General features: G+C 40.5%; 3 protein-coding genes across 4 annotated transcripts in view; 1 reads left to right on the forward strand and 2 right to left on the reverse strand.

Moving 5' to 3' along the window:
* Nucleotides 1-1,499: 1,499 nt before the first annotated feature.
* Nucleotides 1,500-10,687, forward strand: slc10a1 (solute carrier family 10 member 1). The gene is made up of 8 exons (XM_062437013.1): nucleotides 1,500-1,614; nucleotides 3,305-3,560; nucleotides 3,689-3,775; nucleotides 4,464-4,576; nucleotides 6,763-6,967; nucleotides 8,768-8,946; nucleotides 9,101-9,300; nucleotides 10,394-10,687. The coding sequence occupies exons 2-8, from the start codon at nucleotides 3,330-3,332 to the stop codon at nucleotides 10,453-10,455; spliced, it is 1,077 nt and encodes a 358-aa protein (XP_062292997.1). The 5' UTR covers nucleotides 1,500-1,614; nucleotides 3,305-3,329; the 3' UTR covers nucleotides 10,456-10,687.
* On the reverse strand, nucleotides 10,680-16,613 carry srsf5b (serine and arginine rich splicing factor 5b). The gene is made up of 8 exons (XM_062437012.1): nucleotides 16,496-16,613; nucleotides 16,058-16,206; nucleotides 14,716-14,786; nucleotides 14,475-14,606; nucleotides 14,206-14,278; nucleotides 12,753-12,826; nucleotides 12,466-12,573; nucleotides 10,680-12,169 (listed from the first exon to the last, which is right to left on the reverse strand). Exons 2-8 carry the CDS (start codon nucleotides 16,181-16,183, stop codon nucleotides 11,851-11,853), a joined length of 903 nt encoding a protein of 300 aa, XP_062292996.1. The 5' UTR covers nucleotides 16,184-16,206; nucleotides 16,496-16,613; the 3' UTR covers nucleotides 10,680-11,850.
* Nucleotides 16,614-20,441: 3,828 nt separating this feature from the next.
* Nucleotides 20,442-23,275, reverse strand: part of susd6 (sushi domain containing 6) — a 34,621-nt gene continuing 31,787 nt past the window's right edge. For both annotated transcript variants that reach the window (XM_062437315.1, XM_062437314.1), the window contains exon 7: nucleotides 20,442-23,019. In XM_062437315.1, the coding sequence (XP_062293299.1) occupies nucleotides 22,994-23,019 (26 nt within the window). In that variant the 3' untranslated portion in view covers nucleotides 20,442-22,993. The remainder of the gene's footprint in view (nucleotides 23,020-23,275) is intronic.

The raw sequence follows: 23,275 nt of genomic DNA on the forward strand, positions 1-23,275 counted from the left end.
ACCTGTTGGGGCGGCCCTAGGGCAAAAATGAGCTAATTGGCCCCAATAAACCTCGTTCTTTCTACTGTGCAATGTCCAGTATGTCCTTGTCCCAGGTTTTACTCTGTGGTAATTTGATTAAACAAAAATATATTTAGGAATATGCAAAAAACTGACATAATGAAAGTCTCAAAAACTAGATTTTGACATGTCAAAGACAGTGTTTAGGTCAGGATTATGAAATAAAACAGGATCTACCCTTATCATGTTAGTTGATAATGCTTTAGAGAACCATCATCTCAAACACATTTTCAATTAAATTATCATAAGACCTAGTAAGGCTGGAGCTTTAAGGCCTCTAGAGCTCCATGGGTAGAAGCTTCTCTGAAACAACATGGCGCTACATGCAGTAAAACTGCACACTTTCACACTTTCATTCGTTTTACTCTGCAGAAGATTTTGCAGCCTACAGTCGGCAACAGCTGAATTTCATCAAACCATCAGGAACATTGGCACCAGCTTTAGAGCAACAATCTGTGAACTCTACATAATTTGTGATCATGTGCAGAGTTTGTTCCTGGCAAACGCTAATCTGCTGCTAGCCAGAACGCTGCCACCAATCTGCACGCTGATAACATTCGAAAGGTTCACTTAGCAGTAAAGGAAACAGTGGAAAGCAAGACTGTAGATTTCTAGTGACTAGATCATCCATTTGTGTTTTTAAAGACTCTTGTTTTGACAAATTCTGGCAGCAAATGGGGAAACCATTTTTTAACTGAATGTGGTGGATCAGTACATGAAGAAAAACAAGCATTTTTCGCCCTACATTTGGTATGGCTCCAATAGTGGCAACATTTTTTGTATGTTCGTTCTATCTCACAGTTTAATATTGTAAACTGTAATGAGAAGTGCAGCCTCTAGGTGCATTCAGACTCACATCTACATCCTTGTTTGATAAAGAATATTTACAGCTTTTTAACCTTTGTCTTCCTTCTAACATCCCAACATTTAAAACAGAAGCTGTTGCACTTTAAGTTGCAGCAGAATCGGACAAATAACACGAAATATACTCTCGCAGGATTGAGACATGATTTAGATATTTCATGACTCATTGTGGTTACTTGTAAACAGGTCCAACACAAAGCAGCAAAGAATGCTTTGGGGAATTTTTGCAGGATCTTTTTCCTCAGAGAAGTCTCTGCAGACTCTTTTCTTGAATTGAAATGTACTTGAGAAATGATTACTTACAGTGGACTGTATCACATCTGCAATTTTGTAGGTCTTGAGTCATTAAAATCATGTTTTTGGAAGATTTATTTAACCAAACTGAGCCAACAATGACACACAAACACACAAAAATACATCTTGATCTCCAAAAAACAAAAGTATTTGTCAAGAAATATATTGTATTCATTCTGCTTTTGTACTTTAGTCAAATCAGATATGATGAGCTCTCCTGCTCTCCTTACAAGCTGCAGAAGTCATCTGTGCACTAGATGGCACCTCTGTACAACCAGTAGCCTTCACTTGTCACCAGTGACTGACAGAAGAGAGAGTGACATACAAGGACCAAGATTTTTCTTCAGAGAGCACAGAAGAGAGAAAAGAAGAGAAGAAGAACGCCTGATCCAACAGGTAACACGACGTATGAAATCTATCTGCAGCCATATCTGTCAGCTTTAAACTACAAGCAGAGATAAATGTTGCTTTCTGAAGAATCCACATGGGAGGTTCTTCTATTTCTTAGAAACTGACCTCCAAAGAAAAGGTGTGCAATTTTCACCTGCCGAACAGTCAAGATGTCAGTATATAGTTGCCAGACACATTTATGGAGCCCTGTGGTATTTTTGTTTCTTTTTTTCATCCATGAGTGCAAAATAGATATATTAAAAAAAAAAAATCCTGTGAAAGTAATCTGTGTGCACACAGCTTGAGCATGCCAGCAGGGGAGGATGTGGTTGTCAGCTATGGAGATGGAGGTTAAGTTGGCATCAAAGCACAAAGGAGAGTGAGGTTTGAGAGAGGCAAACAGAAATATGCATTTACAGTCAGTCAAAAGGTTTTAAACACCTTTAAATCTTTGCACTTCTGGTTAAATGTCAAGCAGTGTGTGCTTGTTGGTGTAAATAGCATTAAATGTAAGTAAGGAACAGGTGTAAGTGAATTGAGGACTGTTTGTAACTCAAATTGTAGTGGGAATGACTCATGGGATATGCAGAAGTTCTTCCCAGATATTTGGAAACATTTTGATATTGTCAGCTTAATTCTTCTATCTTTAATCCCTCTGAATCATAATGGTCTTTTCTAGTTGGGAAGCAAGCACGCTAGTAAGAATCAAGCTGCATTTAGTATGTGCTGAAAACATGCAGACAGTGCAAGTAACAGCTGTAAAACAGAAACAGAGGGAGTTTCCAGCTCCATGTGCAACAGTAATAGAGCTGAAATGAATCTCACGAATAAGTATCAATTTATTTGTTTGCCAATTTAAGGGTATTCATGCTCCTGATATTTAGTTAAAAATGCTCAAATTGGAAACACAGGCTGTTTGAGAATGTCTTGAAAGTGAAAAAAAGACAAACCTTTTACTGTGAGGCTATTCAGTACAGATCATTTTAGGTTAAAGGTAGTCAAGGCCATATAATGTGTACTATGAACTGAACAAGTTAACTAACCAACGCAAAAGCGACCTTTCTGCCAATTGCACAAACAATGAGCACCTTTAAGGAACAATGTGGAAAACAGTCAGCGGCAATAAAAGTATATGATTTGAGTATCTCACAGGAGGAAGAGCGATTTACATGAATGTCCATGTTGTGGAGGTTAGTTTAAGAGGTTAACAGTTGCAATATGCACCAGCTAGGTGTAAAAACTTAAACCAACACAAACAAACTCCAGAGGAAAATACCGAGTTTATCTCTACACGTGTTCTCGGTAGCATGTTCTCACTTGCAGAGGTGCACCGGCATTATCTCCCCATGCTGTCAGATTCCTGAGAATTTTTCTTCATAAAAACCGACTGCAAACCCCTCCGCTGTGCATCAAGAGCGTGGATAAAACACTATCTGCACTCAGACTGTCATTAATAAAGATCTAACTTGCAGTGCAGCAAAGAACAAGCAATGCCCTCTAAAGGAATTTTGGATTTCTTTTCTGGCAGCTTACGCCTCGTCATGCTCTGATTATTTGATTGTTGAATCAAAAAAGAGGATCTGAAGCGTTGTGCATGACTGATGGATGAGCAAATAAGAGAGGCCTGAAGAGCTCAATGTTAAAATCACTGCCAGTGCAAAATCTAACCTCTTACTTATCTCTCTCTGTCCTCAAGTGCTGCTCCTGCATTGGAAGGCACCATGGACGACACGGACTACACAGAGGATCCCTCTTATGTGTACGATTATCTGGATTATTGGCAAAATGACAGCTCCATGTTCAATATGACGGCCGCTAACACCAGCTCTGTTGTTGTTTTAACGCCTATCCTGCCGCCTCTAATTGACAAAATCATCAACACGCTTTTAATAGTCGTCTTATTCATCACTATGGTCTCAATGGGATGCACCATGGAGGTGTCCAAGATCAAGGTGACTTCAGCATCATTCTGTCCATACGTATTTATCAGGTTAACATGCTCTATATGTGCTCATAAAGGATTTTTTTGGGACTTTTTGTGATCATTTCAGCACCAAAACATCTTTTTCTTTGTTTCCAGGGTCACATAGTGAAACCTAAGGGGGTGACGATAGCAGTGCTGGCCCAGTATGGTGTCATGCCTCTCACAGCTTTTTGCCTGGCTCGGGTTTGTATTGCTGCTATTACTACACAGGGTGTACATAATGCCTGGTGCAGTTTATAAAATGCATCACACACTGCATATATTAATACAATCTATACATTTTCTTTCTGTGAAATGATAAATGGACTACACTTGTAGCACTTTTCTTACCTTCACAATTTGCCTCTAATTCACCCATTCAGTTATGGTCTATTTTCTTATGAAATGTTGACTTTTGTTTTGTTTTTATTTGCTCACTACCTGCAAAAACAGTCAAATTAAATTTAGAAAACTTTACCAGCAGTGGTTTTCAGCACTTACCCTAACCCTAACCATAATCCTACTCAGTAATGATTAAAGAGCAGTAAAATACATGAAACAGGCTGCAAAGAAACATTTTTTCAAGTCAAAAAGGGCAAAACAAAAAGTAAGTAATGAAACAGCAAACCATAGCTTGTGTGATACGACTGAAAGCTCCAGAAAAACCCACTAAATGGATCTTGTGGTGAGGCTGTTGCGCCAAGATTCACAGATTTCCAAAAGCCAATGTAAAGAACACGCTGTTCCCTACCTGACCTCACACCTTCTTATGCATCATGTGTTCTCTATTTCCACAGATTCTATAAACCGTAGTCTACAACAGAGTGAGCGCTGGTGGTTTTCTATCAGTATTAGCACTTTGGTTATAAAGTTATTACATTTCATGCTGCAGGCCTTCCAGCTGGCTGAAATGACGACTGTGGTGGTGCTGATCTGTGGATGCTGTCCAGGAGGGAGCCTCTCCAACATCTTGGCCCTGGCTCTGCAGGGGGACATGAACCTCAGGTACACACACACATTGATTTAAGAAGAAAATGCTATATTAAAAAAGTGATGACTGAGGTTCATATTATAAACATTTGACTGGTCATTCTGTGTGCCTTAAAAGTATCCATGAAGTTAATAAAATAAAGCAATTATTAGGACAACATACTGTAAGTGTGTACCTATATTAGAAGTAAAGGAATTTGAGGAGCATTTGAATAGTATCTATAATGGGGTGGCTGTGAATGTAAGAGATTATTTATAGTCAGGTTGTGGAGGCAGAAATAACTATAATTCCTGTTGTTTTGAAGTACTTACTTTATGCTAAAAAAAAGTGATGAAACATGACCCAGATTTAGGAGCAGTCAGTCCATCAATAAAATCATTATCTGCTGTTATTTATCTTACTTCTGTCTTATTGAGATGCTCCTGCAACAATGCAGAAATCTTGCAACAGCTGAATGTCTCACAACCTTTTTTCTCAGTGTGATCGCAGTGTTTACTCTTAATCCTGCAGATCTCAAAATCTGATTAATCACACTTTTGATCTTTGCAGAGTGCATAGAAACCGCAAGTCACATCACAATGAATCACACTGAGCAATGATTTTGGTGAACTCACCCTTTATGGCAAAGTTCATTACCTCAGTATGTGTTTTAATGCACCTGCTGTTGATAATGTGCCAATGCAAGTACGTCCTGTGATCTAATTACCACCATTTGCACGTTTCCTGTCATGTTGACCTGCTGTACATCACCACTCACCTGATCATAAAACTATAATCTGATCGTTAACGAGACAATACCAAACCTCTTACTCTTACCTCTACTTTCAACCGCTCGGCCAGTCACCCTTCCTTCATCACAGACCAGGTGTGTATATTATGGTGGCGTGATATTCAGGACATTCCTGCTCTATCTGATGTCTGAGGATCTTATCTGTCCTGCAGCTGTAAAGCACACTCTAACCTGGTGGCTGTCGGCATTAATGGAGGTGGTAATGATTGACAATGCCAGTGTTTTATGTATGATTTGTCACCTCATGGTCACAAACATAGAAGTATGAAAATGAATATACTCCTCAGCAAGCAGAATCAAGATTACATTATATTAGATTTACATTAAAGCCATTATTAGAGTGTAAGTGTCACTATAGCATGTTGTGAGATAGCTGCAGTTGTATAACAGCAGGGGGGGGGGGGGGGGGGGTGTAAATCTTGTCACAGTGGGCTAGCATATAATGTCATGCATATACTAGAAGATAGGCAACCTGTTATGAACTATTCTAAAGGCTCTGCAGCCCCTGGAGGTGACAGTGTTCGTTACACCCACGACCCACCGTTTAAAGATGCTGCATGGAAGTAACATACTGGCCTCTGAATGATGATGGAGAGGAAAAAAAGGATTTATGAGAACCAACAGCAAATTTCATGAATATCTATCCACTTGCTGAGGTTCAATTCATTCTTAACCATAGAAGAAGAAAAAAACAATCTTACAAAAACAACAATTAAGTAGTTGTTCTGGAGCTTTTGGTCTCATTTGCATGATCTTTATATGCACATGGAGTTTGTCATGCAAATAATTGTAGATGTTTCAACTTCCATTAAAGAACTTTTCACCTATGTTTATTTGAGAACTAATCTTGGACACAGTACTTGAGTAAATTAACCATCAAACCATTTAGTACTTATTCTTCTTAGTATTCATGTATTACTTATAGTTTGTAGCCTTTCATTGTTTTCAGCTTTGATTAAGACATTTTCCCTGTCTTTCGTATCAAATGTGTCTATATCTGTTGATCTGGTTGATGAACTGCTGCATATAATATTGTCCTTATAGGGATAAATAAAGTTGCATTGAATTGAATTCTTGAAAGTGTCAGATCAGCAACTAAACTGACCTTGTGGTGAGTCTCCTCTATCATTTATTCAGTAGTTTTTTAAGACTCCTCATTTCTAACCTAAGTGTGCTGAAGGGAACATTTTGAACTGGCAGATGATAAATCAAAGATCAACTTTGGGGTTTATCCATAATCACATTTTATTGATAAGCAGTTGATAAGAGAACCAGCACTGGAGCAGCCTGTTTGGTCCCATCCACTGGTGGATTGAAATGACATGAATTCAGTTTGAGGATAAATTATGACCCAGCATCTGTTTTCCTGTCATCCATACCTACCTTGTCATTCCTTGTCATTCCCCTCAGCATTGTGATGACTACCTGCTCCACTGTGTTGGCTCTGGGCATGATGCCGCTGCTGCTCTACCTCTACTGTCAGGGCTTCAGCAGCGTGCAGAACGCCGTGCCCTATGTCGACATCATTATATCGCTGTTCATGATCCTCATACCCTGCGGCATCGGCATCCTCATCAACTACTACAGGCCGCAATATGCCAGGACCATCACAAAGGTTAGTGCAGGGTCAGAGGGTCAGATGATCACTGCAGCACTGAAACCATTGGTTGATGGAAAAATGAAAAATTGAGAAACAACAATGTGGATCATTGATTGTTTTAATCATTTTTGTAATGTATAAAGTCGGCTGGATCTCAAATATGAAGAGTTTATCATTTTAAATTGAGAAATATTTGGTTTTGGAATGTTGGTCCAACCAAACAAGCAATTTCAAGACAGCAACTTGGAGTTGTGTACTTTTGATGGGCATTTTTCACATTTTTTTTTTTATCATTTTATGATATTTTATATGGTCAAAAATAATCAAATAAATAGATAAAATGGTGAAAATCATCAAAGCTGCAGCCCTACATCACTAAAATGAAGTCAAGTGCAGTAATGTGACCCAACTCAACAGCTTTAAATATTTTATACTTCTATTATTGTCTCCAAAATCCATGAAAAGACAAACAACAACAACAGCAGTACAGTATGTCTGTTGAACTCAGCTCCAGGCCCATTGCTTCCTACTGAAGAAATAAAAAAACAGGTCACAAATATATAGTTTCTTTTTTTAAGGCGTTATTATTTCCTTAAGAAGCTGGGCATTGTTGTTTTTCGCAGATGTTACTCAGACAGGAGCATATTGTATTTTTATTGGAGGCTACTTGATTCTTTACGGCAGGAGGACAGTGTAAGTGGAAATAATTTGAAATAAACTACAGGAATGAAGGAACAAGTCAACAACTGCAACAATGTGGCACATCAGTATGTTTTTATACATTTTTGGATAGTTGCACAGAGAAATAAGCATGTAACAATCTACAGCAATAGGCAGACTCTGAACCACATAACAATTTAATCCTGACTGGGAACAAATTTCCACTGCAACCTGCCCAGCATTGCTTTTGAGTGACACAGCCAAAGCTTTCCAAAGGTTTGACAATCATGTCTGAAGGAGTATAAAAGCAAATCATGGCCTGTCATAAACAAGCCTATACAAAAAAAACCAAAAAAGGTTGGCAGTGAAAACTGTACGTTTAAAGGATGACAGGATAAAGAAACACATGTTCATTTTGCCAGAAGGGGAGACCATTGTGCTTGATTTGCAATGAAACAGTGGCCACAGTGAAGAGAGGTAAGCTAATTTAAAACACTCCATTCCAACAGTAGATGTACCCAGTTTGAAGAAATGATCCCCAGAACATGAAGAACAACCACAAAACTGAAACAGTTGAAGTTGAAGTTGGCATGTCTCGTCTCCAGCAGAATAACTGTACAAATCATAAACATGTAACAAAAGATACATAATAAATATTCACAGTATGGAGTGTAGTGGTATCAGTAGGGTTTGTGATGCATACGTGGAGAATGTGTGTAAGTGTTGGAGGATGCATGAAAGCAAAGTAAAAAAATAACTAAGGCAGCATAACTAAACCAAACCAGAACTGGTGCCTTAAGGGAGAAGCAGAAAGATTCAAACAGAAGCAGCAGCAAGCAGTCAGAGGAGAAAGAAACGCTGCATAGGCTCGGACTTTAATAACCTGGCAACCCTGTGGGCCCTCAGGTGTGGCTGGAAGCATAGCAGACAGGTAAATCAGGGCCTAACAAAGGTAACACCAGGGGGCATCATACCTTTTGTGTCCAAGTGACTCTCATGTACAGTATATAAGTCTGGAGGCTTTGTATTCAAATGTCTTCATTTACTGGACATTTGATGTGGTGGACATTTGTGAAGTGGACTTTGAAGAGTTGCATTGAGTAGGATTAGGGTTAGGGTTACAGTGTGATTTATGTCCTGTCCCTCTGTTCTCAGGTGGGACTCACTATAATGATGACTTCTGTCGTTGCGGTTGGTGTCATGGCCATCTTTGGTCTCAAAGGCGCCATCCTCACTGTGCTGTCTCCCTCCCTGATGGCCATCGCTGCTCTCATGCCCTTCATAGGCTACACCTTCGGCTACATCATCTCCTCGCTCTTTAAACTCAACCAATCGTAAGTCAGCAGGAGCGGAGGCGTTTTATGTGAAATTCAAGCCCCAATGGATATTACAGCAGGCAGCATTAGTCACGTCTAACCATAAAGAATAATTAGCCTTTTTTTAATGTATCCGTGACTTATGAATACGTCCTTGGCCTCTCCCCATCAGGGAGCGGAGGACTGTTGCTATGGAGACAGGCTGTCAGAACATCCAGCTGTGCTCCACCATTCTGAAGATAGCCTTTCCTGCAGCAAGGATTGGGTCTCTGTTTCTGTTCCCCATGGTCTACGCGAGCTTCCAGCTGATGGAGGCGGGGGTCCTCATCGTGATGTTCAGGTGCCACCAAAGGTTCACGCAGAAAGAGAAAGGTGAGACTCACAGAAGGTTTATAAAGGGTTAATGGAATAAAGGAAAACAGATGATAGAAAAAAAAACGACCTTTAAAAAAATCTTATTGAATTTTTAAGTTAAAATAACATAAAATACCACCAAGATACGATAGATACAGGTTCTCAAATTTGGGAATTTGCTGATTTTGTAGTTTTATATCAATGTTAACTTGATATCTTTGAGTTCTACACTCTTGGTCAAACAAGCAAATTTGAGATATTTTTCACTGTTTTCTGACATTTTATGAAATAAAAGAGTGATTTATTAATAATAAAATCATCAATACATTATATGATACTGAAAATAGTCACTAATTGCAGCCCAGCTTGTGAGAAGAGGTCATGAGGTTGGATTTACACCACTCTGTGGAGCGAGGCCAACAAAATACCAGAAATGCTAAAAAATGTTCTTTTTGCATTTGAAAATTTTGATATGAAAAAGTAAGTGGTTTTCATAGCAACATGGGGGAAACTGCACTAGTGTTTGCTTTCTTTCTCTCTGTTGTAATCAAAAGGGATCTTTACCTCAATGATACATTAGATTCATAAAGTATTCAGACTGTTCACTTCTTGTACTCTTTATAGTGTTGTAGAATGAATAAAATAGTTTCCCATAAATCAGTACACTCAGTAACCCTTAATGACAAAGATATATTTTTAGAAATCCAAATTGTAGTCAGGTGCACCTCATTTGCTTTAATTACCCCTGAGGCAGATCTAGAACTGATTGGATAAGTTGAATTGATTCAACAGTTTGGAAAGGCATGTACCTGCGTGTGTGTATAGGGCCCAACAAGTCAGAAGCCAAAGAGGAACTCTATAGATAGCTGTGAAAATTGGAATAAACTGCCTGAAACAGGTGTGGAAAGCGTGCAGACTTACCCAATAATATTCAAAGCTGTAACTGTTGCCATAGCAGCTTCTACAAAGTACTGAATACTTGCTTTCCTCACCACACCATTAATAACTTTCATATTTGATTCATTTTTATATTAAAAATGTGGAATTAATAAGCCTCTAATTTGAATTTAGACATTTCATAATCATAAGCTTTTTCTGCTTTGACCTACAGACACTTACCAGCCAGCTACTACTGAGGAAGAGTTAAAACCTACTCCGGAGGGGCCTGTATGATAGAAGAAATCAAACACCGCCCAGATTTACAAACGTGACGTCATACTGAGCTTACAGACTGACCAAGACTTAAGTAGTTCACTGTAAGGGCTCCTTTGCACTAATTGAAACCTATGGAAGATGTATAACTGCAGTACAAACGTTGTGTGCTGTGCATATCATTTTTGTTTAAACAGTTACAACTTGTAAATGTCTATTATAAAAGCATTACTAAACACAGAGCATGATTTTGTTAACCATTTTATTGTAAGTCACTTGTATTACTGCACCATACAAACGTCCATTTTTTTCTCACTGAAAATAAAACCCTTATGTACAAAATGTTTGATTTTTCTAAACTTCTCTACTTTTCCATTTAAACCACAGAACAGTCACAGTATCAACACTTAAAAGTCTATAATGCTGTACACAAACCCCAAAACCAAAACAAAACAAAAAATATATACACACATTTTAATAATGCTAAAATAAACCGCTTCATGTAATCAACACCATTTTTAAGTGTTGATTACAGTTAACCATGTCCTTGACAGTTACGCATCTCTCCACAAATAAAATGCAAGTCAATTAAAGCAAATTAAGATCCATGAAAAGACGTTTCAATGTGCATTATTGTACACAGCTGCCAATACCAGTCATGATGGTGCTTGTATTTAAGCTTTAAGCAAAACTTGAAATATTTCCAATAATAAACCGGATTTGAAATTGTGATCAAACTAAAGTTAACCGAGATCACATGCTGTCTGTGGTGGGTGCAGTAGGTTATAAAAAGGGAAGAAGAGGTCAAAACATGAGTGACATAAGGACATAACTGTGAAAAATTCTTCCACTAACAAGCAAAAGCGTCACAAAAAGGTAAATAAACTGATCACGCTACTTATCAAAAGCATTCCGATACTGTTAGAAAATACAGATTCCTTCTTCAAACTATGTCAAAGTGTAGAGCTTCACAACTTAACAGCCTCAAAACAGTGAGTCTAAAAGCTGGTTCACTTGCGCATTTTGATGGGGTTTTTTTGACAAATGGTGGTTGGTCTTTTGTGAAAAACGGGGATGGATAAACTGTGTCAAAAATAACCTAAATATCTACAAATCGTGGCCATGGGAGAAGGGTTCATACTTGATGTTATGATGGAAAAAGACACAAACAGCTTCACTGTGCAACTAGTGTCTCCTGTTACTCTTTTCATTTAAATGCCCTACAATCAAATTCATAGCCATTTGGTAGTTGTGACTAAAAAAACAAAATAAAAATACAGTTAGGATAAAAAAAACTAAATAACTTCTCAGCTTTCAGAGGGTTTATGGGAGCTCAGGTGTGCTAACTCCTCCTCATTGATTCTACTGATGAAACAAGTTGTTTCTACAGTTGATTCCTATTAAAAACCTAAGCTTTTAGCGCTGGCTGTCGGTAGAAGGGGAACGAGAGCGCGAGCGGGAACGGGAGCGGGAACGGGACATGGAGGCTCTCTGGGCAGCCGGGGGGGAGGGCGGCGTGGCCGACTTGCTGGTCTTGGAGGAGCGTTTGGTGGGCTCCTTGGATTTGCTTCTCGGGGGGGAGGAGGCGCCGCCACCGGGGGAGCCGCTGCGAGAGCGGGAGCGGTTGTGAGCCTTCGCTGGGCTGCGGGAGCGTCTGGGGGAACGCGATGGGGAGCGGCCGCGGGAACGAGAGCGCGAGCGAGAAGAGCTTTCGGACCGGGAACGACTTCTTGACCTGGAAAAAAACAAAAGGAAGAGTAACATTAGGCTAAAGCACAACCAGAGTTTTCCAAGTTCTATTTCTTTCCTTGAACTCTCTGAGTCATGTTCTTCATCTTGCCACCGCTCTGCCAGCGCGTCAGCTCTTTAAAAGCAGGCGGATAAAAAGGCAACATGAGTATAAAAGTGGGATCTATAAGCAGCACTCAGCCAATTATGAGCAAAAAAAAGGGTTCCATCAGCCACAATCAGCTGACTTCTCTAACATGTATCGATGCGTTCAGTCGATGGAGGTTCCAGCAGACCACTCACCTCTTCTTAGCTGCCTCGATGAGCTTGATTTTCCTGCCATTGATTTCCTTTCCAGACAATTTCTCAAGGGCGTTTTTCAGATCGCTGTAAGAGGCAAACTCAACAACCCTGGAAAAAAAACATAACATGAGACGCTGTTATTTGTATTCTTGGTAATGCTTTTTTGACATAAATTAGATGGTAATTTCCCCTCAAACTACAAATATAAGCACTCACACTCTCTCTCTCACACACACACACACACACACTCTCTCTCTCTCTCTCTGCTTTCAAAATAATGGCTTTACCCTTCGTTGAGCTTGGGTCGATGTGCGTCTGCGAAAGTCACCTCTCCAGCTTGTCTCATGAAATCTTTCAGGTCCTACACACGTAAACATCAGTTAACTGGTGGAGGGGCTCGGGACACAAGCACAGCTGAGACATTAAAAAAAAACAACAAATAACAAAAAAAAAACAGGACTGATTTACCCAAAAAAAGGAGAGATGGTTAGATTCTCTGAGAGGACTACACAGGCTACTGCAGGGATGAGTCCGAGAACCTCAAAGAATAATCAACCAATCAGTTCTACAAATCTGCTTTTTTGTTTTTGTTTACAACAAACGCTAAACCTTTAAAAAAAAAAAAAAAGGGCAACGTGTGTGTTAATTTAGTATCAACCAATTAAGACAGTTAGCAGACAGGTTGAATATTTAGAAAAGCTTGGAGATTCTTGGACCCACTCATAACTACTACAGAGAGATGAACACCATCTGCATGAACTGAACTGCAGTGGCGCCGCTTGGGCAGCATTTGGCACTAAGAGCCCCGTTTTCCCTGGCGAGGAGGGCACAGGGCTCCGCGCCGGGACCGCCCCTGTCTCGGCACCCCGCCTCGGTAAAGAGAGTGAACAGGGTGGAAGAGAGGAAACTACTACCTGAGAGCGAAACCCTTTGGGATAACAGCAGATTATATCCGTGGGCACCTGGGAGGAATTCACACTCTCTCTCTCTCGCTCGCGATGTGCGGGAACACCAGAAGGGGGGGGTAGAGGTAGGGGGGGAGATATCGATCGATCGAAGCCCCTCAAATTAACGAACCATCGATCAATACGCCACCACCATCACCATCGACTCTCGCTCTTTCCTCTCCTTTCTCTCTGCCAACTCTCTGTTTCCTCTCTCACGCTCTCAGCCACACACCTGGCGCCCCCCGTGCCTTCAACAGGGGGCGTTGTGAGCGAGCGAAGGGGGCCACCAGCGCCTCTAGTGTGGAGCGAGCGCTCACATGACCAGCAGGCATCAACTAGGAGTAGGACAGACTCAGGCTCAACACCACAGGCTCAACCCAGACAGAAGGACCCAGAAGGGGTTAACTCCACCATAAGCGAGCTCTTCCATATGACACAACAGTCAGGCTGGCAAATAAAGGGGTGAAGAATTGGTTAAAATTTGAAAAACAGGAACAAATTACGTTTTTTTGTTGTTGTTATTATTTTTTTGACTTATTACGTAACTGCATTAACTGCAGGTTCTTTAGAGAGATGATTTTGTACAGTTTGGGCCTAATCACAGTAAAATAGTTTGATCATTTACACATATTTGATTTTCAAGTCTTATTAATATGATTCCAGAAGCAGAGTTTCTATGTTGATTTCTACAGTTTTATATGTATATTGTTGGAGGCAGACTGTTGGAGATGTGAACAGGTGTTGCAGCTTTTAGAGGCTTGCTGTGTATAAATAAACATGTGTCAAAACTAACCTGCCAACTGACACGAGACGACAAGTTCTCCACAATCAGGCGGTTCTCAGTGCGCATCGGAGGAGGGTTTCGACTGAGAGAGAGGGATGTGTGAAGAGGATCAATTATATGAACACTAACACAGCTTGATCATTTTCAATCCAATTACTGACCTTCCACAATAATATTCACTTTTACGTGTTATCTGACAGATTCCATTCATATTAAATTCGCCCTATCGTTATAAAGCAATTAAACTGTCACTGAAACTGAGGTGTGAACACTGATACCTCCGACTGTTCTGAGAGCCTCTGCCATAGCGATCAGAGAAACGGCCACCTCCACCACCGCCGCTGCCTCCGCCACCGCCTCCTCTGCCGCGTCCGCCCCGCAGACGAACACGAGCGTGCTCGATGGTCACCCTGAAATAAAAAAAGTTTTAAAGCAGAAGAAATTATAGCATGGAAATAGCAAGGAAGCTAGTGGAAGGTAATGCAAACATCACATTTATCCTAAAGTAAAATATCTCACCTTTCATTGCACAGCTCTTTGCCATCAAGCTCATACACAGCATCTTCAGCGTCTCTGGGGTCGTCAAATTCCTACAACAGAAAACAGATGAAGTTTATAACCACAGTTCCTTACATTTGTGCTTCTTCAAACCCAGAATAACAGCATGAAACCATTTTAAACATTCCAGCTTTCCTCTGCTGCAAGGTACATATCCCAAATACTACTGCTGTGTTTCATTTCCATAATACATACTAATTTTGTAGTTTATGCTGGGTACTATTATTTGTAGTACACTTTTTTTAATTTTTTTTTTTTTTTTTTTTTTACAATTAACATAGAATAAATCAACATGCTCTGCTGACTAAATATGTCAGTATAAATCACTATTCTATATGAGAATTGCATAATGGGGCAATGGTATGCATCAACAGTGCACAAAATCAAGCATAGTTGAATATGCAGTATTACTTTAAAAGTATGCTTATCACTTTACTAGTGTAAAGATGCAAAGAATGTATATGTCTTAGTTAGCTGGAGCACAACTTATGTTTCATAGAAATTGACAAATCTTTAATTTATTATTGAATTTTAAAAAATAAAGCAAAAATCTGAGTTTTAAGCTTGATGCACACAAGGAGCACACAGGTAGTTCAGCGGTATAAGTGTGTCTGCAAACAGGATGGAGAACCAGAGACAAGCAGTTTAGCTTTGTGTTCACCTAACAGCAGCAGTTGTGGTCTGACTCCATCAACACATTCATCACTAATTCAATACCATATTACTGGCAGTCTTTAAGTGGCACAACGTATCCGCTGCAGTGAACACAGCAGAGGCAGACCACAACTGCTGCTGTGAGGTGAACGCAAAGCGTGAACATATACAGGAACCAAGTAGCTTGAAAACCAGTTAGGACATAACAGCAATGGTGTGTTGAAGTCTGTCCCCCTCCTGTTAAGATTATGTTTCCTTAAGCACCCCCTACATGGTTGGAGTTTTGGGTTTTGGTTAGTTAGTCAATCAAGTTATATGTATAAATCACTACTTTGCCTGAGGGGGCTTTACAGTCTGTACAGAAATAAAACATGTCGTTAGACCCTTAATTTGAATGGGGGAGGGGGGGGAACAAAGGAGTGATCTTTCTCCCAGGATGGCTAGACATGCAATAGATGCATGTGCAGAATAGTATAAGGACAAACCACAGAAATGAAGCATGGAAGTGTATAACAGTATAACGGTTAGGTGTAGCAGACAATGGAGGTTGATATAAGCGTGCGGTTAGGTTAATGTTAGGGGGTAACAGATTAAAGATAACTTCAGAGTTATGGAGGCTCCTCTAGCATGTTTCCACCGTGCATCTTACCACAAACCCGAAGCCTCTCTTTAAGTCGATGTCTCGGATGCGGCCATATCCTTTGAAGAACCTCTCTACGTCCTTCTCCCGGGCCGAGGGGCTCAGTCGGCCGATGAAAATTCGACAACCACTCATTCTGCTGTCGTTGGTAGTTATATCTAAAAACAAGCGTATACAAGTTAATTAAGCTAACATGCTAAATCTAAACAAAAACCTCGTTTTAGTCATTTTTCACCTGAACTGTGTCGTGTTGGGAACAAGCTAACGTTAGTCAGCCTGTGGGGCCTACAGGACGGTTCGTTAGCTAATGTTAACACATTCAAGCAAACCGTTGTTACTGGGCAATTTAAGCTCGCGGTATGAATAAACGCCACGTAATGTTAAGTCTTAACAAAACAAGAATTGCACGATAGTATTACGACGCACTTTAAACTAGCACACAAATACCTTTCAAGTGGTTTCAGACGATGCTACAGTGCTGGCTGTCGACGATGACCGCAAACTCCGGAATTTAACAAAATGGAGCCTGTGCTTTGCTGGGAGGGGACGGTCAGAGAAAAAAAAGGTAAATTACAACCCACGTGATGTGTGACGAAGGGTGACGCTGCAGAACACGAAAAGAACCGAAGGTCTGGTTTCCGAACGTGACGTCACTCAACCGATTCTATTCCTAAAAAATAAATAAATGCGCAACAATGATTGATAAATTTGATATGGTGGTCAAGCATGTTTACGTATACAAGGAATGGCTCTCATTGTATTTACACAAAATAACATCATAACAACAATTTAGATTTAGAAACAAGGAATGACTGTGTACTACTACTACCACTACTACTACTACTACTAGGCTACTACTACTACTACTGCTACCACTACCACCATCATTGATGAGCCAAATAATTGTACTTTATATGATGTGACTGTATTTATTTCATTTTATTTTGACACAACAACAATTCCTTTCGGTATATTGTCAGTTTTCACATTTGATGGCTACATTTTATTTCTACAAATGCAAATTTTATGAATTATATATATATATATATATCCCTGGCTAGTGACTGTGGTGCCAGATTGTTTACATAATGCTTTGGGATATTATTTGATTATGTTATTTGATTATTTTGCTGTATTTGAATATTTCTGGGCATCAACCTTTGTGCAGTGGGTGAGTAGCCCCCAGCCAATAACAGCGCACAGGGTGTGAGTTTGGGACTTGCAGCATAGCCACTAGATTACATTGCTGTCTCCATCTCTCATCTCTGCTCTGCTTTCTATCTGTGTGTCATGGATGTATAAAGAGCCTCAGGTCTGTGTGTCTACTTAACTGAGGGTGGGACTGAGCTACACACACACACACACACACACACACACACACACACACACACACACACACACACACAACACACACACACACACACACACACACACACACACACACACACACACACACACACACACACACACACACACACATTTGGAATAATAAATAAAACTTTTTATTTTTATTTTTTCACTGCGGTTATGTTTTAAAGAACAAATAAACACACCCACACACCTCTGCACAACCCTGCGGGAAGGTGCTTCATTGCAGGATATTGCTGTGAATGCAGAGCTTCATCCTGTCTGCTGTGACCTCTCTGCTATCTCTCTCACCTCTCTCTCTCTCTGGTCGAGCTGGGGAGAAGGGGCCAACTTTGAATGCTGTGGAAAAGTATGACAAATATTGCATAGCCTTTAAAATAAAATGAAACTAAAATGAAATAGAATAAATAATAACAATAATAATGATCTTTCTATTTCTGACCAGTAGGTGTCACCCAAACACAATAATATACAAAGAGCAAGAAGAGATCACATATAATACAGTAGCTGTAACTCAATAGGACTCAGCAGGAAAACCAGTTAAACAGCAGGACAAATAAAATAATAAACCCCAATTTGAGCCAGAAAGGATTAAAAAAAAACCCCATAATTGCGAGCATATAAAATGAGTTTTAAAGATGTTAGTTAAAGGGATCTACCAGTATGCTCCTGATACAGGTCCCTCTGGATCTAATCAAACACAGCAGCCAGACACAAAACAGTTATGAAACAGTTGCAAATTATGATGCATCCAGGTGAACTTTGACCAAGAATGAGGGTTTCTTCCATTTAATGCTGGTTAATGTTTGACCTGATTTTGGATTGATGGAGCAGATGGGAGTATGACCCATTAAAAAAATACTGTACCATACTAAACAAATATCACAGCAGCTATTCCAAAGATTATATGATAACAGGGTATTATATTTTATAGGAGTTAGTCATACCTGATAAGAATGTCACAAGGTTCTATAATGTTGTTGTAAATGTAATATAGAAACCACATCAGCCCATACTTTAGGAACACTGGAAGCATTATTAGAAATATTACATTTATTTACTGGTTAAACAGTGCCAGAATGAAGGCTAGTGTATTCATTGAAGCTGATATTGATCAGGTTTTAATACCACTAATAATACTGGAATATTCACTTTAAATTCCAAATCGTCAAGCATTTTAAAAATGTTTCTTATTTCTGTTAATAATAATAATAATAATACATTTTATTTTTAAGGCGCCTTTCAGGGCACTCAAGGTCGCCTTACAATACAGATAAAAAACAATTAAAAGAGCCAAAAGGGACACATGTAAGTGCAATAAAAAACAAATACAATCAGAAAACTGCAGGATGGATGACAAATTAAAGTGAGTATGAAAGTTTGAAAAGGTGGGTTTTTAGACGGGATTTGAAAATGGATAGAGAGGTATTGTTCCTGATGTCGGGGGGAAGGGAGTTCCAGAGGCGGGGGGCAGAGCGGCTGAAGGCTCTGGACCCCATGGTGGACAGACGGGCAGAGGGAACAGCGAGGCTGATGGAGGAGGCTGATCTGAGTGCCCGGGAGGGAGTGTTGATGTGGAGGAGGTCAGAGAGGTATGGGGGGGCGAGGTTGTGGATAGCCTTGAAAGTGTGAAGCAGGATTTTGAAGTCTATGCGAAATTTGACAGGAAGCCAGTGAAGTTGTTGAAGAACAGGAGTGATATGATTGATGGATGGAGTTCTGGAGACAATACGAGCAGCTGAGTTCTGGACCAGTTGGAGCTTACGGAGGGACTTGTGGGGGAGACCGAAGAAGAGGGAGTTGCAATAGTCTAGGCGGGATGTAACTAGAGTGTGGACCAGGATGGCAGCGCTGTTGGAAGTGAGGGACGGACGGAGGCGGTTGATATTGCGAAGATGGAAGTAGGCTGACTGGGTAACCTTATTAATGTGAGTCTGGAATGACAAAGAGCTGTCAAGGACGACACCCAGGCTCTTAACCTGAGTGGAGGGGGAAACAGAGGAGTTGTCAATGGGTATGGTGAAACTGGGAGTGTTAGTGAGAGAGGATTTTGAACCAACTAGGAGGACCTCAGTTTTATCGCTGTTGAGTTTGAGAAAGTTGGAAGAGAACCAGGATTTTATTTCCTGTAAACAGACACAGAGGGAGGGGGGCGGGAAGGTGGAGGTGGGTTTAGAGGAGAGGTAGAGCTGGGTGTCGTCCGCGTAACAATGGAAATGGATGTTGTATTTTCGGAAAATATGACCAAGAGGAAGGAGATAGATGATAAATAGGATGGGACCGAGGACAGAGCCTTGAGGAACACCAGAGGAGAGGGGAGAAGGTTGGGATGTGAATGTCTTCAGCTGGATGAACTGAGTGCGGCCAGAGAGGTAGGAGATGAACCAGTCCAGAGGTGTGTCAGATAGTCCAATAGATGCTAGCCTGTCGAGGAGGATGGGGTGGGAGATGGTGTCGAAAGCCGCACTCAGATCAAGGAGGATGAGAATGGAAGATAGTCCGGAGTCAGCTGCCATCAGGAGGTCGTCGGTGATTTTAAGGAGAGCAGTCTCTGTGCTATGGCGTGGGCGGAAACCAGACTGGAACTGTTCATATAGGTTATTGTTATGGAGATGAGTATGAACCTGAGATGCCACTGCTTTTTCCAGGATTTTTGAAATAAATGGTAGGTTAGAAATCGGACGAAGGTTATTGAAGTTGTTGGGATCAGAACCAGGTTTCTTCAGAATAGGTGTTACAGCCGTGGATTTGAGAGATGATGGAACAGAGCCAGAGGTTAGGGAGGAGTGAATGTTGTTTATTTCAGAGATAATTCTCAGTGATCAACAGAAAAAAGGAAGTCCAAATTTCATCTATTGTATCCTCTGTAGATGTTGAAAGAACGCCAAAAAGATACACATTGCCAAAGTTCTAAAGAAATGTCCTAACTTCTGAAATGAAGACAGATTTCAGCATAAAATGACTAATTTATAAAAGATCAACATTTTCCTAGAATAACAGAGGCTTGAATAAATGACACTTCATCTTCCACATTCAAAAGAAAGCTTTAATTAGAAAGTTATATACACACTGTAAAATTAAATTAAACTTTATACAAATATTAAATTACTATTTTCACACCCACTGCCATGTACAGAGGAAAAAACCGAAGCTGAAAGCACTGAAACTAAGAATCAAGATGTGTACTTTTTTTTCTTTTTAAACCTGTTATTTTCAGGGAAGCAACACCGTACAACAGTGCTTCTGAACGCAATGTTAATTTTGTTTTTTGTTTTTTCTTCTTTTAGTTTAATCCCGTAACATTTTAATGCCTTGTAGCAAAAAGGGAAGCAAAGGAAATAGTGAAATATAGGTGCTTATAGGTTCGTCGCCGTCGTCATCATCACAGTAGCTGGAAAAGCTAGGGAGGGGTGGGGGGGAATAGAGAGGGATGGACATTCTTTTAATCGTGTCCACAACAAAAATTTAACTCATTGATAAATACACAAAGACAGTTTTATGCATAGAATAGAAAATAACAGAGTAAGGCCATTGGGAAAACGGAACACGTTGCAATATTGTAAAAGCAACCAACGCGGAGGCTTAAGATTATACATCCAAAAAAACAAAAAAAAACAAACAAAGAAATGTACATGTCTAAGGCAACATTCTGTTTGCATTAATGAAGTAGACAGCTGCAAATGCCAAATAAGAGAACAAGAAATTCAGATGGGTTTTTTTCCTTCTCTAAACAGTTAGGCTTGAAAAGTAATTATCAGGATCCAGAGTCATGCTGTTTCCAGGGTGACCAGCTCAACCACCAAAGCTTTTCAAGTGACAATGAAAACAGAGGAAGACTTATAGCATGATTCTCTCTTAAAATTTGCACTTGGCATCAAAACAGTAAGTAAGTGAGTGAGTGAGTGTGTGGAGGGGGTGTGGGGCGGGGTGATATATAACAAAACTTTTTTTTAAATTTCACTGCAACCAGTTGCAGTTGTGTCAACAATGCACAAAAAGTGGAATCTTCGGTTGACTGTGAAGGCAGGGGAGGGGAGGGAAGGGGGCAAAGCAGTTCCTCTAAAGGAGACTCGTGTTCTACAGCCGTTCCAGCAGAAAATGATAAATATTCTAGTTGGAGAGTAGATGAATAATACACACATTGTGTACTGGACTCATTGCCTGAAGTGACGCTGGCTTATTCATGTGACTTATTCAGTGCTTGGGAGGGTTATTTTCCTATGGTGAAAGACAAGGACATTGTGAAGCCGGCCTCTTGATCCGAAAAGAGGCAAATCAGGAAATGGCTGTATCGAGGCCTACCATATGAGGACATGTTGCCTCCTGTCTAGCTGACACACAAAAGATGCAAGACAAACACACACACACACACACACACACACACATGCACTCATAAACCCAGATTCAGCAACCCAAAGCAAATAGAGCCACACACCAAAACAATAAATACAGTGGGAAGAAAATTTCAAAAGAAAACCACCTTTAAGTTTAGTCGTGTGTCTGATCGCTCTTTTGAAAGACAAGCCCCTCCCTCAGCTTCTAGATAAACTGTGACGTTATGTCTCCCTACCCTCACACAGGTGAGATGTAGCACAGTTTCATGATGCCTCTTAGAACCAAAAACAGGAATCGAGCCCACTCATGTGACAGAAGCACCTTCCAGATACCAGGTGCAGCTGGCAACAGAGAAGAAAGTTCTTCATAGTTGTGATATGGTGCTTTGTAAAATGCTGCAGGCTGCACCCTGCTTTTAGCTCTTGTAGAGGTTCTCAATCGCGCTATTCCATATTCTAGATGCCAACTGAATACACAGATAGCTAGGCGAAAGAGAGAGAGAGAGAGAAAGAGAGAGAGAGTGAAAAGAGACTTCATGCTTCAGAGTGGGCCACCGTGCTGTGACAGCAATAACTAAAAAACAACATGCAGCATTCACAGAGAGGGCCGCAAAACCTAGCCGTCACTCACAACTTTTCAAGTACAGTGGGAAGACCATTCTGATTCTGAACGCCATGGTGTTAGGAGCGAAAACATCACACGGTTTTGTTTTTTAAATTATTGTTATTTTTTCATCCACAGTAATCCCAGACGGTCGACGTGTCTCGATTGATTTTGCCTTCTCCAATGAAGCCTCTGTGAACAATGTTAATATAGAGAACCACACCCGGGAAGAGGCAAGTGTATGGTAATACGTAGCCTATAGTACACAACCTTGACTCATTATGTATGTTTTACTCATATACAAAGGGATCTACAGGATTTATGTTGAGCTGGCACCACTTTGTTTGTCTGGCTTGTCTTTCATTTGATCCAGCCGCCAGGTGCTCCGTCATTGCTTATGGTGCAGTGGGTATTGGTCGTTGGCTTTTTGCTCTGCATGGGTAGCAATGGCAGAAGAGGTTGCACGGGGGAATGGGCATAGTTCTTAGTCTTTTTCTCTGCTGGCTGCTGAGGGGAGTCGAAGGAGCGGGGGGGGCAAGTGGGTTGACAGCCTCAGTCAGTCCTGGTCAGCAGTGAGAGATAGGGAGATAGGGGCTCTGCTGCTCTGATGCTCTGATGCTGATAGCAGGCTGGCAGGCTTCATGCTTCCTTCAGCAGGGGAATATCTGCAGGGCAAACAGAGCACTAGAGTTAATGATCCGACCATTACATCACCAGAAACATTTCAATGTGTTGAAGTTATTACAAGTCACTGCTTTTGCCCATTACAGTACACCTTCTCTCACTGAGAGCCAAACACATACAAGCAAAACAGATCTTTAATAAACAGGATCTTATGTGGCTACTTGTGATGTTACTGTCCACAAAACAGCTGAAATGTTCAATTGAAATAATATAACTATTTAAATGTGACTGGTAACG

Source organism: Scomber scombrus, chromosome 17 (genome assembly GCF_963691925.1).
Source record: "Scomber scombrus chromosome 17, fScoSco1.1, whole genome shotgun sequence".
NCBI lineage: Eukaryota > Metazoa > Chordata > Actinopteri > Scombriformes > Scombridae > Scomber > Scomber scombrus.